The following is a 15608-nucleotide window of genomic DNA, read 5'->3' as shown; positions in this document are numbered from 1 at the left end:
TGGGGATCATGTAACCTGTCAAAATGGAGGGATCATCTAACCTGTCAAGATAGAGGGATCATGTAACCTGTCAAAATAGGGGAATCATCTAACCTGTCAAAATAGGGGGATCATCTAACCTGTCAAAATAGAGGGATCATCTAACCTGTCTAAATTGGGGGATCCTTTAACCTGTCAAAATAGGGGGATCATCTAACCTGTCAAAATAGGGGGATCATCTAACCTGTCTAAATAGGGGAATCATCTGACCTGTTTATATAGGGGAATCATCCAACCTGTCTAAATCGGGGAATCATCTGACCTGTCTATATAGGGGAATCATCTAACCTGTCTAAATCGGGGAATCCTCTCACATGTCAAAATAGGGGGATCATCTAACCTGTCAAAATAGAGGGATCATCTAACCTGTCTAAATAGGGGAATCATCTGACCTGTCTATATAGGGGAATCATCTAACCTGTCTAAATAGGGGAATCATCTCACCTGTCAAAATAGAGGGATCATCCAACCTGTCTAAATAGGGGGATCATCTAACCTGGCAAAATAGGGGGATCATCTAACCTGTCAAAATACGGGGATCATCTTGCGTGTCAAAATAGGTGGATCATCTAAACTGTCAAAATAGGGTGATCATCTAACCTGTCTATATAGGGGGATCATCTAACCTGTCTAAATAGGGGGGATCATCTAACCTGTCAAAATAGGGGGATCATCTAACCTGTCAAAATAGGGGGATCATCTAACCTGTCAAAATAGGTGGATCATCTAAACTGTCAAAATAGGGGGATCATCTGACCTGTCTATATAGGGGGATCATCTAACCTGTCTAAATAGGGGGGATCATCTAACCTGTCTATATAGGGGGATCATCCAACCTGTCTAAATAGGGGAATCATCTAACCTGTCGAAATAGAGGGATCATCTAACCTGTCAATATAGAGGGATCTTCTAACCTGTCAAAATAGGAGGATCATCTAACCTGTCTAAATAGGGGAATCAGCTCACCTGTCTTAATGGGGGAATCATCTAACATTCTAACCTGTCAAAATAGGTGGATCATCTAAACTGTCAAAATAGGGGGATCATCTAACCTGTCGATATAGGGGGATCATCTAACCTGTCTAAATAGGGGTGATCATCTAACCTGTCAAAATAGGGGGATCATCTAACCTGTCAAATGAGGGGAAACATCAAACCTGTCAAAATAGGGGGATCACCCAACCTGTCTAAATAGAGGGATCATCCAACCTGTCAAAATAGGGGGATCATCTGACCTGTCAAAATAGGGGAATCATCTAACCTGTCAAAATAGGGGAATCATCTAACCTGTCTAAATGGGGGATTCATCTAACCTGTCAAAATAGGCGAATCATCTAACCTGTCAAAATAGGCGAATCATCTATCCTGTCAAAATAGAGGGATCATCTCACCTGTCAAAATAGAAGGATCATGTAACCTGTCAAAATAGGGGGATCATGTAACCTGTCAAAATGGAGGGATCATCTAACCTGTCAAGATAGAGGGATCATGTAACCTGTCAAAATAGGGGAATCATCTAACCTGTCAAAATAGGGGGATCATCTAACCTGTCAAAATAGGGGGATCATCTAACCTGTCAAAATAGGGGGATCATCTAACCTGTCTAAATTGGGGGATCCTCTAACCTGTCAAAATAGGGGGATCATCTAACCTGTCAAAATAGGGGGATCATCTAACCTGTCTAAATAGGGGAATCATCTGACCTGTTTATATAGGGGAATCATCTAACCTGTCTAAATCGGGGAATCATCTGACCTGTCTATATAGGGGAATCATCTAACCTGTCTAAATCGGGGAATCATCTCACATGTCAAAATAGGGGGATCATCTAACCTGTCAAAATAGAGGGATCATCTAACCTGTCTAAATAGGGGAATCATCTGACCTGTCTATATAGGGGAATCATCTAACCTGTCTAAATAGGGGAATCATCTCACCTGTCAAAATAGAGGGATCATCCAACCTGTCTAAATAGGGGGATCATCTAACCTGGCAAAATAGGGGGATCATCTAACCTGTCAAAATACAGGGATCATCTTGCATGTCAAAATAGGTGGATCATCTTGCATGTCATAATAGGGGGATCATCTAACCTGTCTATATAGGGGGATCATCTAACCTGTCTAAATAGGGGGGATCATCTAACCTGTCAAAATAGGTGGATCATCTAAACTGTCAAAATAGGGGGATCATCTGACCTGTCTATATAGGGGGATCATCTAACCTGTCTAAATAGGGGGGATCATCTAACCTGTCTATATAGGGGGATCATCCAACCTGTCTAAATAGGGGAATCATCTAACCTGTCGAAATAGAGGGATCATCTAACCTGTCAATATAGAGGGATCTTCTAACCTGTCAAAATAGGAGGATCATCTAACCTGTCTAAAAAGGGGAATCAGCTCACCTGTCGATATAGGGGGATCATCTAACCTGTCTAAATAGGGGTGATCATCTAACCTGTCAAAATAGGGGGATCATCTAACCTGTTTATATGGGGGAATCATCGAACCTGTTTGTATTTAAATGGGGGATCATCTCACCTGTAAAAATAGGGGATCATCTAAACTGTCAAAATAGGGGGATCTTCATACCTGTCAAAATAGGGGGATCATCTAACCTGTTTATATGGGGGAATCATCTAACCTGTTTATATGGGGGGATCATCTCACCTATTTATATGGGGGAATCATCGAACCTGTTTATATGGGGGGATCATCTCACCTATTTATATGGGGGAATCATCGAACCTGTTTATATTTAAATAGGGGGATCAGCTACCCTGTCAAAATAGGAGGATCATCTAACCTGTCTAAATAGGGGAATCGTCCAACCTGTCTATATAGGGGGATCATCTAACCTGTCAAAATAGGGGGATCATCTAACCTGTCAAAATAGAGGGATCATCTAACCTGTCTAAATAGGAGAATCATCTAACCTGTCTAAATAGGGGAATCATCTGACCTGTCTAAATAGGGGAATCATCTAACCTGTCGAAATAGGGGGATCATCTAACCTGTCAAAATAGGGGAATCATTTAACCTGTCAAAATAGGGGGATCATCTAACATGTCAAAATATGGGGATCATCTAACCTGTCCAAATAGGGGAATCATCTGACCTGTCAAAATAGGGGAAGCATCTAACCTGTCAAAATAGGGGAATCATCTAACATGTCAAAATAGGGGAATCGTCTAACCTGTCTATATAGGGGGATCATCTAACCTGTCGAAATAGGGGGATCATCTAACCTGTCGAAATAGAGGGATCATCTAACCTGTCAAAATAGGGGGATCATCTAACCTGTCTAAATCGGGGATCATCTAACCTGTCTAAATAGCGGGATCATCTAACCTGTCAAAATAGGGGGATCATCTGACCTGTCAAAATAGGGGAAGCATCTAACCTGTCAAAATAGGGGAATCATCTAACCTGTCAAAACAGGGGAATCATCAAACCTGTCAAAATAGGGGGATCACCCAACCTGTCTAAATAGAGGGATCATCCAACCTGTCAAAATAGGGGGATCATCTGACCTGTCAAAATAGGGGAATCATCGAACCTGTCAAAATAGGGGAATCATCTAACCTGTCTAAATGGGGGATTCATCTAACCTGTCAAAATAGGCGAATCATCTATCCTGTCAAAATAGAGGGATCATCTCACCTGTCAAAATAGAAGGATCATGTAACCTGTCAAAATAGGGGGATCATGTAACCTGTCAAAATAGAGGGATCATCTCACCTGTCAAAATAGAGGGATCATGTAACCTGTCTAAATAGGGGACTCATCTAACGTGTCAAAATAGGGGGATCATCTAACCTGTCTAAAGAGGGGACTCATCTAACGTGTCAAAATAGGGGGATCATCTAACCTGTCAAAATAGAGGGATCATCTAACCTGTCTAAATAGGGGAATCATCTGACCTGTCTATATAGGGGAATCATCTCACCTGTCTAAATAGGGGAATCATCTCACATGTCAAAATAGGGGGATCATCTAACCTGTCTAAATTGGGGGATCATCTAACCTGACAAAATAGGGGGATCATCTAACGTGTCAAAATAGGGGGATCATCTAACCTGTCTAAATAGGGGAATCATCTGTCCTGTCTATATAGGGGAATCATCTAACCTGTCTAAATCGGGGAATCATCTCACATGTCAGAATAGGGGGATCATCTAACCTGTCTAAATAGGGGGATCATCTAACCTGTCTAAATATGGGGATCATCTAACCTGTCTATATAGGGGGATCATCTAACCTGTCTAAATAGGGGAATCATCTGACCTGTCTATATTGGGGAATCATCTAACCTGTCTAAATAGGGGAATCATCTCACCTGTCAAAATAGAGGGATCATCCAACCTGTCTAAATAGGGGGATCATCTAACCTGTCAAAATAGGGGGATCATCTAGCCTGTCAAAATACGGGGATCATCTAGCGTGTCAAAATAGGTGGATCATCTCAACTGTCAAAATAGGGGGATCATCTAACCTGTCTATATAGGGGGATCATCTAACCTGTCTAAATAGGGGGGATCATCTAACCTGTCAAAATAGGGGGATCATCTAACCTGTCAAAATAGGGGGATCATCTAACCTGTCAAAATAGGTGGATCATCTAAACTGTCAAAATGGGGGGATCATCTGACCTGTCTATATAGGGGGATCATCTAACCTGTCTAATTAGGGGGGATCATCTAACCTGTCTATATAGGGGGATCATCCAACCTGTCTAAATAGGGGAATCATCTCACCTGTCGAAATAGAGGGATCATCTAACCTGTCAAAATAGAGGGATCTTCTAACCTGTCAAAATAGGAGGATCATCTAACCTGTCTTAATAGGGGAATCATCTAACATTCTAACCTGTCAAAATAGGTGGATCATCTAAACTGTCAAAATAGGGGGATCATCTAACCTGTCTAAATAAGGGTGATCATCTAACCTGTCAAAATAGGGGGATCATCTAACCTGTTTATATGGGGGAATCATCGAACCTGTTTGTATTTAAATGGGGGGATCATCTCACCTGTAAAAATAGGGGGATCATCTAAACTGTCAAAATAGGGGGATCATCTCACCTGGCAAAATAGGGGGATCATCTAACCTGTTTATATGGGGGAATCATCTTACCTGTTTATAGGGGGGGATCATCTCACCTATTTATATGGGGGAATCATCGAACCTGTTTATATTTAAATAGGGGGATCATCTAACCTGTAAAAATAGGGGGATCAGCTAACCTGTCAAAATAGGAGGATCATCTAACCTGTCTAAATAGGGGAATCGTCCAACCTGTCTATATAGGGGGATCATATAACCTGTCAAAATAGGGGTATCATCTCACCTGTCTAAATAGGGGGATCATCGAACCTGTAAAAAAAGGGGTATCATCTAACCTGTCTAAATAGGGGGATCATCTAAACTGTCAAAATAGGGGGATCATCTAACGTGTCTAAATAGGGGGAATCATCTAACCTGTTTATATGGGGGAATCATCCAACCTGTTCATATGGGGGAATAATCCAACCTGTTTATATGGGGGGATCATCTCACCTATTTATATGGGGGAATCATCGAACCTGTTTATATTTAAATAGGGGAATCATCTAACCTGTAAAAATAGGGGGATCATCTAACCTGTCTAAATACGGGGATCATCGAACCTGTTTATATTTAAATAGGGGAATCATCTAACCTGTAAAAATATGGGGATCATCTAACCTGTCAAAATAGGGGGATCATCTAACCTGTCTAAATACGGGGATCATCTAACGTGTCTAAATCGGGGGAATCATCTAACGTGTTTATATGGGGGAATCATCTAACCTGTTTATATGGGGGAATCATCCAACCTGTTCATATGGGGGAATAATCCAACCTGTTTATATGGGGGGGGATCATCTCACCTGTTTATATGGGGGAATCATCTAACCTGTTTATATGGGGGAATCATATAACCTGTTTATATGGGGGGATTATCCAACCTGTTGATATGGGGGAATAATCCAACCTGTTTATATGGGGGGGATCATCTCACCTGTCTTAATAGGGGAATCATCTAACATTCTAACCTGTCAAAATAGTTGGATCATCTAAACTGTCAAAATAGGGGGATCATCTAACCTGTCGATATAGGGGGATCATCTAACCTGTCTAAATAAGGGTGATCATCTAACCTGTCAAAATAGGGGGATCATCTAACCTGTTTATATGGGGGAATCATCGAACCTGTTTGTATTTAAATGGGGGGATCATCTCACCTGTAAAAAATAGGGGGATCATCTAAACTGTCAAAATAGGGGGATCATCTAACCTGTCTAAATACGGGGATCATCTAACGTGTCTAAATCGGGGGAATCATCTAACCTGTTTATATGGGGGAATCATATAACCTGTTTGAATGGGGAATCATATAACCTGTTTGAATGGGGAATCATATAACCTGTTTGTGTGGGGAATCATATAACCTGTTTATATGGGGGAATCGTCCAATCTTTTTAAATGGGGGAATCGTCCAATCTGTTTAAATGTAGATGGGGAACAATAAAAAAACATAAAATTAACAATATTAATCAACAAAACATAACATCTCTCAGTTACATATTGATCTCACTTTGTAATATTACAAAACATATTAATCAACATTTATCTCTCAGTATGTGTAGTCCATTCTGGTACCTCTTTTGCTGTTTGCATGCCCAAATTGTGTGTGTGTGTGTGTGTGTATATGTGTGTGCGTGTGTGTGTGCGAAAAAGTAAGCATGTGTATGTGTGTGTGCGTGTGTATGTGTGTGTGTGTGTGTGTGTGTGTGTGTGTGTGTGTGTATGTTTGTGTGTATGTTTATGTGTGTGTGCGTGTGCATGTGTGTATGTGTGTGTGTATGTTTGTGTGTTTATGTGTATGTATGTGTGTATGCGTGTGTGTGTGTGTGTGTGTATGTGTGTGCATGTGTATGTTTATGTGTGTGTGTTTATGTGTATGTGTATATGTGTGTGTTTATATTTATGTGTGTGTGTGCGTGTGTATGTGTGTGTGTGTGCATATGTATGTGTGTGTGTGCATATATATGTGTGTATGTGTGTGTGTGCTTATTTGTATGTGTGTGTGTGCGTCTGTATGTGTGTGTGTATGTGTGTGTGTGTGTGTATATATGTGTGTGTGTGTGTGTGTATATATATATATGTGTGTGTGTGTGTGTGTGTATGTATATATATATATATATATATATATATATATATATATATATATATATATATATATATGTGTGTGTGTGTGTGTGTGTGTGTGTGTGTGTGTGTGTATGTGTGTGTGTGTGTGTGTGTGTGTTTATTTGTATGTGTGCATGTGTGTTTATATATGTGTGTGTATGTGTGCATGTGTTTATATGTGTGTATGTGTGTACGTGTGTGTGTGTGTGTGTGCGTGTGTGTGTGTGTGTGTGTGTGTGTGTGTGTGTACGTGTGTGTGTGTGTGTGTATATGTGTGTGTGTATGTGTGTCTATATGTGTGTGCGTGTGTACGTGTGTGTGTCTTTTGTTTTCCCCTACCTTCCATAGCAAGGCGCAGAGCAGCAATATCGCCGAGATGATGGTGCTCGATGTTATCTTCATGTTTTCGGGAGATTTTCTCTACTTTCAGGGATCGGGGAAGGTAAGCGAGAACCGTCCATGAAGGGAGAGCGACAGAGCGGATTTGATGAGATGGAGAGAGAGAAAGAGAGCGAGAGGGCAGAGGGATGTGAACTCGCACTCTCGCAGCTGTGGGTTGGGAGGAGATAAAGGAGGAAGGTTGGGGAGGGATGACTGCATGGGGACGGAGGAGGAGGCGTTATCAAAGATGCTGGGAAGGAAACAATGGGACGTACCTCGTTTAATAACCATTTAACAATCGGTTAATTCTTCGATAAAGTTGCAACATCGGAATTTTTGGTTCAAATTCCCCAACACAATCGAGTCCGAGCTGAAATCACCTTGATGCATTGCACCACTCCCTTCCACAGAGCTGTCCGATAATACAGGTGCTTCATGTGTTACAGAAATCAATACAGGTATTGTAGCGTGGCAGGTGGGGTAGAGTGGGGGAGGGGTGGGGGCGAAGGACGCAGTTTGAGAAACACAATAATTGATACTATAGTCAGGGGTGTTGGGCTGGCAGGACGGCCGAGAAGTACACACACTCGCCTCGAAGGTTCGAATCCAGACACAGCTGTAAACTGCCGTCCTGGTGTTTCACAGGCAGGGGGTGCGTAATGTCCCTCGGATGAACGTCCCGTCTGTGTCCTTCGCAAAGAGTAGGCGAGTTATCGCCGCGGCACCTGAACAAATTTCTGCCACAACCTGCAGTGTTCCGGTGATGTCACCTGCTCTTCAGAAAAGATTCCAGTGGGATGTTTAACGCGCATAAACTCTTGCTAGCAGAGAGGACACCCGGCTTAATAAACAAGCATCCGATGGCCGGTGGTCTTTAGTTTATACGAATCACCACCCTTCCTGCAAAACACCAGTCCGGCAGTTTATAGTTGGATCAGTAATCAAACTCACACCACACATGTGGCTCGATAAGGTAACTGGTAAGTGTGCAACCTGATCTACCTGTGCACCTTCGGATAGACAGGGTTTACCCCAACAACTCTATAATTATATACATTTTTTTAAATGAAAAAATGTACAAAAAAAACATGTACCGGTTATAAAAAATTTAAATTAAGAAAAATTTAAACTGACATTAAATTGACGTGAATTTCACAAAATCCCAAACAACTCACATGACGTCACACATCACGCAGCTTTCACGCATGCGTGACAGCACAGGGACAGCGTGGGATTGCGTGAATATCCATGACGTCACTTCCGTTGCTTTGCGGAAATAGTTTCCGTTAATCGATGATTCTGCTCATCGTTTGCGCGCCGATTTCAACTGAAATAAAGTAACAACTGAAATCAATCAACATTACATTTACAAAAAATGCGATATGCCGCCTATTTATAGATGGGGTTATGCCAAACAGGGAAGAAGAATGCCCTAAAGGCCTAAAGGGAAAACCTCAGTGTGTGGGCGCGTGGTGTGACGTCACATGGTGTGACGCTGAGCAACGAGGTCATGAAACCTTCCAAATTGATTCGTCACCTTGAAACCGAACACCCGCACTTAGTAGAAGAAAACAAGTGGAATTAGTGTAAAGGAAGTGGAGATGTAAGTGGAGCCTCAACAAGACCTACCACATACTGCAACAACAAATGAGGTTGCGTTCAAAGGGTCATGCTTGGGCCTACCTGCTGGCTCATTGCCGTTGCCAAATGCAAATCACCATTTACAATAGGTGAAGGTTTAATTCCTTCAATAATAATAGATGTAATTTAAAAAAAGTCTCTATGGCGGCCATCTTGGATTTTCAAAATGGCCGTTATTGAAAAGTCGATTTTCCGAATAATCTCCACACTTCTAATCCACGTAGCCAATTGCTTTCGGTAGCTAAACATACATTTTAAGGGACAAGGAACCCAGCAAGACTAAATACAAACAGCTAAGTATAACGGAAAGAAAGATATTTGGTATAAAACCCTACTTGTTCTCTATTCAAGCATAAACTGACAATATCACATGCAAAGATGGAATTTTTTCTGGTTATGCTTAGCATTTTTAAACTGCCATGCAAACATACTGGATGTAACATTTACTATGGCACACTGTGCTGTTGCCACATTTGGAATTGTCTCTCACAATTGGCCGATTCACAGTTTTCATGGAATGAGACTTCGTCATTTTCACATTGTGTGGTACACATGCAGAGTTCGGTGCACCACAAGTTATTTGCCGGCAAGAACATCTTTGTGAGGAACAGTCTCCCTTGCAATGAAAACTCACCATCTCTATAATAGCCTCGGGTACTGGAGGAATATCGGTGTTGGTCGGCTTCAGGTGGTCATCATCGTCCTTGTGGTAGCCATTCTGCAATGGACCCAGGAGAACTTTCTGGGCAGTCTTCTCCCCAAACTCGAGCTTGCACATGTACCCTCAGGGTGTGTTGTTTGAGGGTACCAAGTGTAGGCGGTAGCTTGTCACTCTCCGCAGTGTTTTTTGCAGAACAGGTGCCATTGCAGCTCCGGAATGCTTTGCATTTGAATTCCTTTTGGGCAGTAGGCAGCACACACACATCTTGCCAAGTTTGTCTGCAGCTCTTCCGTCACTTCTGTATCATCACAAAGCATCCTCAGAGCCCTGATGGTCTTATCTTCAGCTCCTCGGAATATCTTGAACCACGTAGCCTTTCCTACTCCTGCAAACCTCCCAATGTTGTCTACGCCAGAGAAAGCATGAAATGCAAGCAAAACCTTCACCTTTTCTGGACCTATGACCTCACAGAATGTTTGGATCTGTAAGACACCCAATGCCATGGAAATGGATGTGCTCATTGGTAACAAATCATAGTTGGCTATGACCAGGACCAGAACATTTTTGTCAAGAGAAAAACGTCAGTTGTACGTCTACTAGGTTTCGTCTTGCTGCAGCTTTCTCATGGTTGTTTTTGTCAAAGGGGCCCCGGTCCTTGTTGCTCCTCGTTCGGTCAGATGCGGAAGTGATGACAAGCTTGGAGGAAGTTCTGCTATAGTATAGAGTCTTATCCCCTACGTACTCCGTTAAATTTGCCTTCATCTTGTCATGTGATAGGAATCAGATCATCGTTATGTGCTTCATGCTCGTCTCATATCTGACTTAGTACTGGACTGGGTCCTGTCCAGTACTGGACTGTCCCTGGAGTCTCTTCTGCCTGGTTGTGCTCTTCAAGGAATCCGACTTGTATGTAGCAAACACGAGAATGACCTCATAAAAGTTCTGCGTGAGGTTCATCAGTGTGTCATTGAAACACTTGACGAGATCCCTCACTGCCACGGTTGTTGTTGGTTTCTTAGTCTGCTGTTTGGGCCTTTGTTAGTGTAGTGTAGAATGATGCAACCAGCAGCCACAGGCTGCACACCAACCGCCATTGGTATCTGCAGTTTACTTTGGGAATGGAATGTGTGTAAAAATAAAGCACTCTCCCCCAACTCCACCAGACACATTTTAAAAAGAAATGACCATGTCAAAAGTTTCTTCTAAATAGTTAAATTTCAACAAAAAAAACAATGTTTTTTATTATATCTACTAAATAGGGTGAGTTTCAAATTATTCAGCTTAATAAAACCCCAGTGTATGCACTTTTACTTAATTTCAAGCTTATATGCCCAAATCTAAAAGTAAACAAGTACAAAAAGTTTTAATTAAAACAAAAGCCTCGTCGATGTTACACAATGCCTAGATGCAGCTGTGCCTATAACGTCGATGTTATAGGCACAGGACGTTCCTATTGATTCGATTACTTGATGTTATTTTTGTGCAAAGTGAAAATATATCTCGGCAATTTCCCGTGTGTGGCGACGAATTTTTAATATATCTCGGCATTTTCCCGTCTGTTATTTCAGGCGGTGTATGACTGACCATGCCGCGATTTAAAAATATATATATCTCGGCAATTTCCCGTGTGTGGCGACACGTGAACGAAGCTATGCTCCTCTCTCCACATTATTGTGACGACGTATAAATTAAATATTTCATCGTGACGATTGTCATCAAATGGACGAATTTTTAATATATCTCGGCATTTTCCCGTCTGTTATTTCGGGCGGTGTATGACTGACCATGCCGCGATTTAAACAAAATATATATATCTCGGCATTTTCCCGTCTCTTATTTCGGGCGGTGTATGACTGACCATGCCGCGATTTAAAAAAAAAAAATCTCAATGGACTTGAAGTTACAGGCCTTTGAGAATTTATTTCGTTCTATAAAGAGCCTGGTGTTGGGCTAGCGGCTAGGGTGCCGGCTTAGGATCCTAGGATCCTGGGTTCGAATCCCGGTCAATCGCTGAATTAACGCCAGGGGGGTTGACTCAGCCTGTCATCCTTCCAAGGTCGGGCAAATTGAGTACCAGTTCACTGGTAATTCCCTGCTTGTCGTTAAAGGCGGCAAAAAGGGTTGGCGTCAGGAAGGGCATCCGGCCGTAAAACATTGCTTCAAAAAGGGGACCGAAAAACAACAACAACCACAGTTCCCGAAAAAGGCCAACCCCCGCTTGCGGGGAAAAATGGCCTCTAAAGGTGGTTTTTTTTTTTTTTTATAAAGGGCAACTTTCATCGGATTTTCTTCCCGTTTTTTTTCAACCGAGTCTAAAACTATGTTAGCGACTGTGAAAAATGAAATGTTATATCGAATTTGATTTGAAATAAAACTGTGTGAGAGAGGAAGACACCACGGGCCTACAAAACAGGCCTCAAAGCTATGCGAGTTAATAAAATGGTGGATATTTGTTTATATGAAGGCTCTCCCAGAATGGGTGGAACTATGGTTCCCAGAATGGGTGGAGCTTTGAGGTTTTGTCTTCTCTGCAAGAACAAGAAGAACAAGAAGAACAACAACAACAACAGCAGAGGGCACTCTATGAGCAGCGTCTGCGACGCGGCTAAAAATAGACAAAAATGGCCTGGACCTTAAAAGAGGTCCAGGTCAGTTTAGGAAGGTATCTAGCCGGTCCCTGGCATCGAAAATGATGAGAAATGCCACCATGAGCATTAAGGACCAAGTTGTGACGTCGAAGCTTAAGCATAGGAGGAACATTCTCATACGTTCCAAATCATAGCTTTGTTTCAAATGTTATTTTAGGGATTGCCACCCATTCCTGGACAGCTTCCAGATGAAGTACATTTGTTGAGATTTTCCAGCATCTCTTTCATTTACTTTGGCAAGGTTGCTGGTATCAATTCAATCACCCGGATGAATTGTGGTACCTGGCTTGGCAAGCGTGAGCGAGCTGCTTGGTAACTGAACACACCCCTTCTAAACAAAAGGGCTTTGAAAGTGCCAAAAGGTTATTTGTGTTCCACAGTGTTTAATTATTTAATTAAATCGAAATAAAATAACGATTTTATAGGTTGTCGAAAAAAGATTCTGAAGTTTACCGTCGTTGATATGGCGTCTTTTACACCACTTTATTTTTAAGACGTTACATTAGGTATTTGTGCCTGTTGTTTGTGTCCTTTATGACATCCCCAAAAAAGTAAGTTTACTGTTTGGAATTTGGAATTTTCTTTACTGCCATACAAGCAGACAGAGTGGAAATCTTATCTCGCTCCACTCTGCGCATCTACGATCGGGCAAATTCAGAGACAAAGTACAGCTAAACGGCAGGTTCGTTTTCCGATTCGTGTTCAAAATATAGCAATTGAAATTAGGTTGTTCCTCGATCATAAACCGGCGAGTCTGGCATTTCACTCAAGCAGATTGGCAGGGACTGCAGGTAGCCATCTCTCTTCACGACTGGTCTCCCATGTCTACTGCCGCTGATGTTAAGCCATATCTACTTACTACGCCGCTGATGTTAAGCCATATCTACTTACTACGCCGCTGATGTTAAGCCATATCTACTTACTACACCGCTGATGTTAAGCCATATCTACTTACTACACCGCTGATGTTAAGCCATATCTACTTACTACGCCGCTGATGTTAAGCCATATCTACTTACTACACCGCTGATGTTAAGCCATATCTACTTACTACACCGCTGATGTTAAGCCATATCTACTTACTACGCCGCTGATGTTAAGCCATATCTACTTACTACGCCGCTGATGTTAAGCCATATCTACTTACTACACCGCTGATGTTAAGTCATATCTACTACTACGCCGCTGATGTTTTTGCTGGGAGAATGTAGGCCGTGGGGTAGCTCATGGGTCAGTACCAGGACCAACCACCTTAAAAAAAAAAGAAGAAAAAAAAAAGGTGGTTGGTCCTGGTACTGACCCCTGAGCTACCCCACGGCCTACATTCTCCCAGCAAAAACATCAGCGGCGTAGTAGTAGATATGACTTAACATCAGCGGTGTAGTAAGTCGATATGGCTTAACATCAGCGGCGTAGTAGTATATATGGCTTAACATCAGCGGCGTAGTAGTAGATATGGCTTAACATCAGCGGCGTAGTAGTAGATATGGCTTAACATCAGCGGCGTAGTAGTAGATATGGCTTAACATCAGCGGTGTAGTAAGTAGATATGGCTTAACATCAGCGGCGTAGTAAGTCGATATGGTCAGTACCAGGACCATTATTCATAAATACATCAACGATTTGGATAGTGGGGTGAAGAGTAGGCTTTATTAATTTTCAGATGACACAAAGCTTGGACGTAAGGTGAATAACAGTGTGGGTAGTGATCGCATTCAGGAAAGTATCAATACTTGCATCGATTGTGCAAACACTTTGGTGCATCTTTTGCCGTTTGAAGGTGGCTTCGCTGAGCGAGAAGTGACCCCTAGTTGTGGACCAGCTTCTACTGTCTCCTTGGTGTTTTGTTTCCAGGTACTGTATTCCTGTTCCTTCAAGTGGGTTTGTACATCTTTTGTTGGCATGCTCTATAGGCCTGCGCTTCTAACACTGTCGGATTTCTTCTGATTTTGAGATCTGGAAGGTGCTGCCTTCTGTGAGCCACACAATGGTTGTGGAGACCATTGCATTAGCCAGAAGTGGAGTACTCCATCAAGACCGAGGTTTTCTTCCATTTAACAACCCTAACCCTCCCTCCCATGCCAAGCAACCTTCCGTACAGTGCTTTGACCTATAACTGTTTTAGCCCTACATCCTGCCTCTCTGATACCGACCTTCCTGTTGGGGGAAATGGCACTGACTTTATTGAGGCCCACGTAGTTTCTCATGGTTTCTTCTGTATACTCACAAATGTAGTCTTAAGTCACATTCCAGTAATACACTATTCCTTGATGCTACCTTTTTCCCCTGGCCCAATCAATATGTCCAAGATCCCCCTCCATTATATATGGAATAATTGAGTTTTTGAACCCCCAATCCCCAACCCAACCACTATCCCCCTGCAACCACCTTTCTAATCCTGACACACTCCCTAATGCCCCCCCCCCCCCAGTCTCCTCTTATGCTCCTTTTAAAAAAATTTTAATTTATTTATTTTATGGACTTAGCTCCAATCTTCTGCGTGTTCATAATAAATTGATTGCCAATATACAGTCATGATGTAAATTGATGCTGTTGTGTAAACCCCCTGTCACATGGTCACGTGGATGTGAAAAAGGTGTTGTAGCACGTACTTCACAAAACGTGAAAGACATGCAATGGTGAAGGCAACTGGTTAGAGCATTTGGAACGGCGCATCATCATGACGACGTTGCTACTCATCATGGGCAGCCACCCTGCGAAGGAAAATACAAACACGCCAAACTAAACGTTGTAAAGCTGAACCCCTCCTCTTCAAGATTCCCTGGCACACACAATGGCAGACTCTTGGACCATAACAATCTTGCTTAGGTGGACGCGCCCTATGGGCCACGGCCTCATTTTCCGCCCATTTAGCCAGCCGTCGTTTCCTCTGGATGGTCTTTTGATGGGCGAATGGCCTTGGGGGGCAACCCGGAAAGGTTGCCCGGGCATCCGGCTACTCAGATGTTCCAGCTTCTGCTTTGGCACGCCCACTTGTCTCAATTGTTTTTTATGCTGTTT

At 42.4% G+C, this 15608-nt stretch overlaps 1 protein-coding gene across 1 annotated transcript in view; it reads right to left on the bottom strand.

Moving 5' to 3' along the window:
- The window catches only part of LOC137411844 (protein serrate), a 67864-nt gene extending 60063 nt beyond the window's left edge, over positions 1 to 7801 (bottom strand). Inside the window, exon 1 of the mRNA XM_068097129.2 lies at positions 7596 to 7801. Coding sequence (XP_067953230.1) covers positions 7596 to 7658 — 63 coding nt within the window. The 5' untranslated portion in view covers positions 7659 to 7801. The remainder of the gene's footprint in view (positions 1 to 7595) is intronic.
- Positions 7802 to 15608: the final 7807 nt, after the last annotated feature.

The sequence above is a fragment of the Myxine glutinosa genome, chromosome 11 (assembly GCF_964187855.1).
Source record: "Myxine glutinosa chromosome 11, kmMyxGlut1.1, whole genome shotgun sequence".
NCBI classification, from domain to species: Eukaryota; Metazoa; Chordata; class Myxini; order Myxiniformes; family Myxinidae; genus Myxine; species Myxine glutinosa.
The sequence above is the reverse complement of the archived record's forward strand: the minus strand, read 5'-3'. Positions and strand labels throughout refer to the sequence as shown.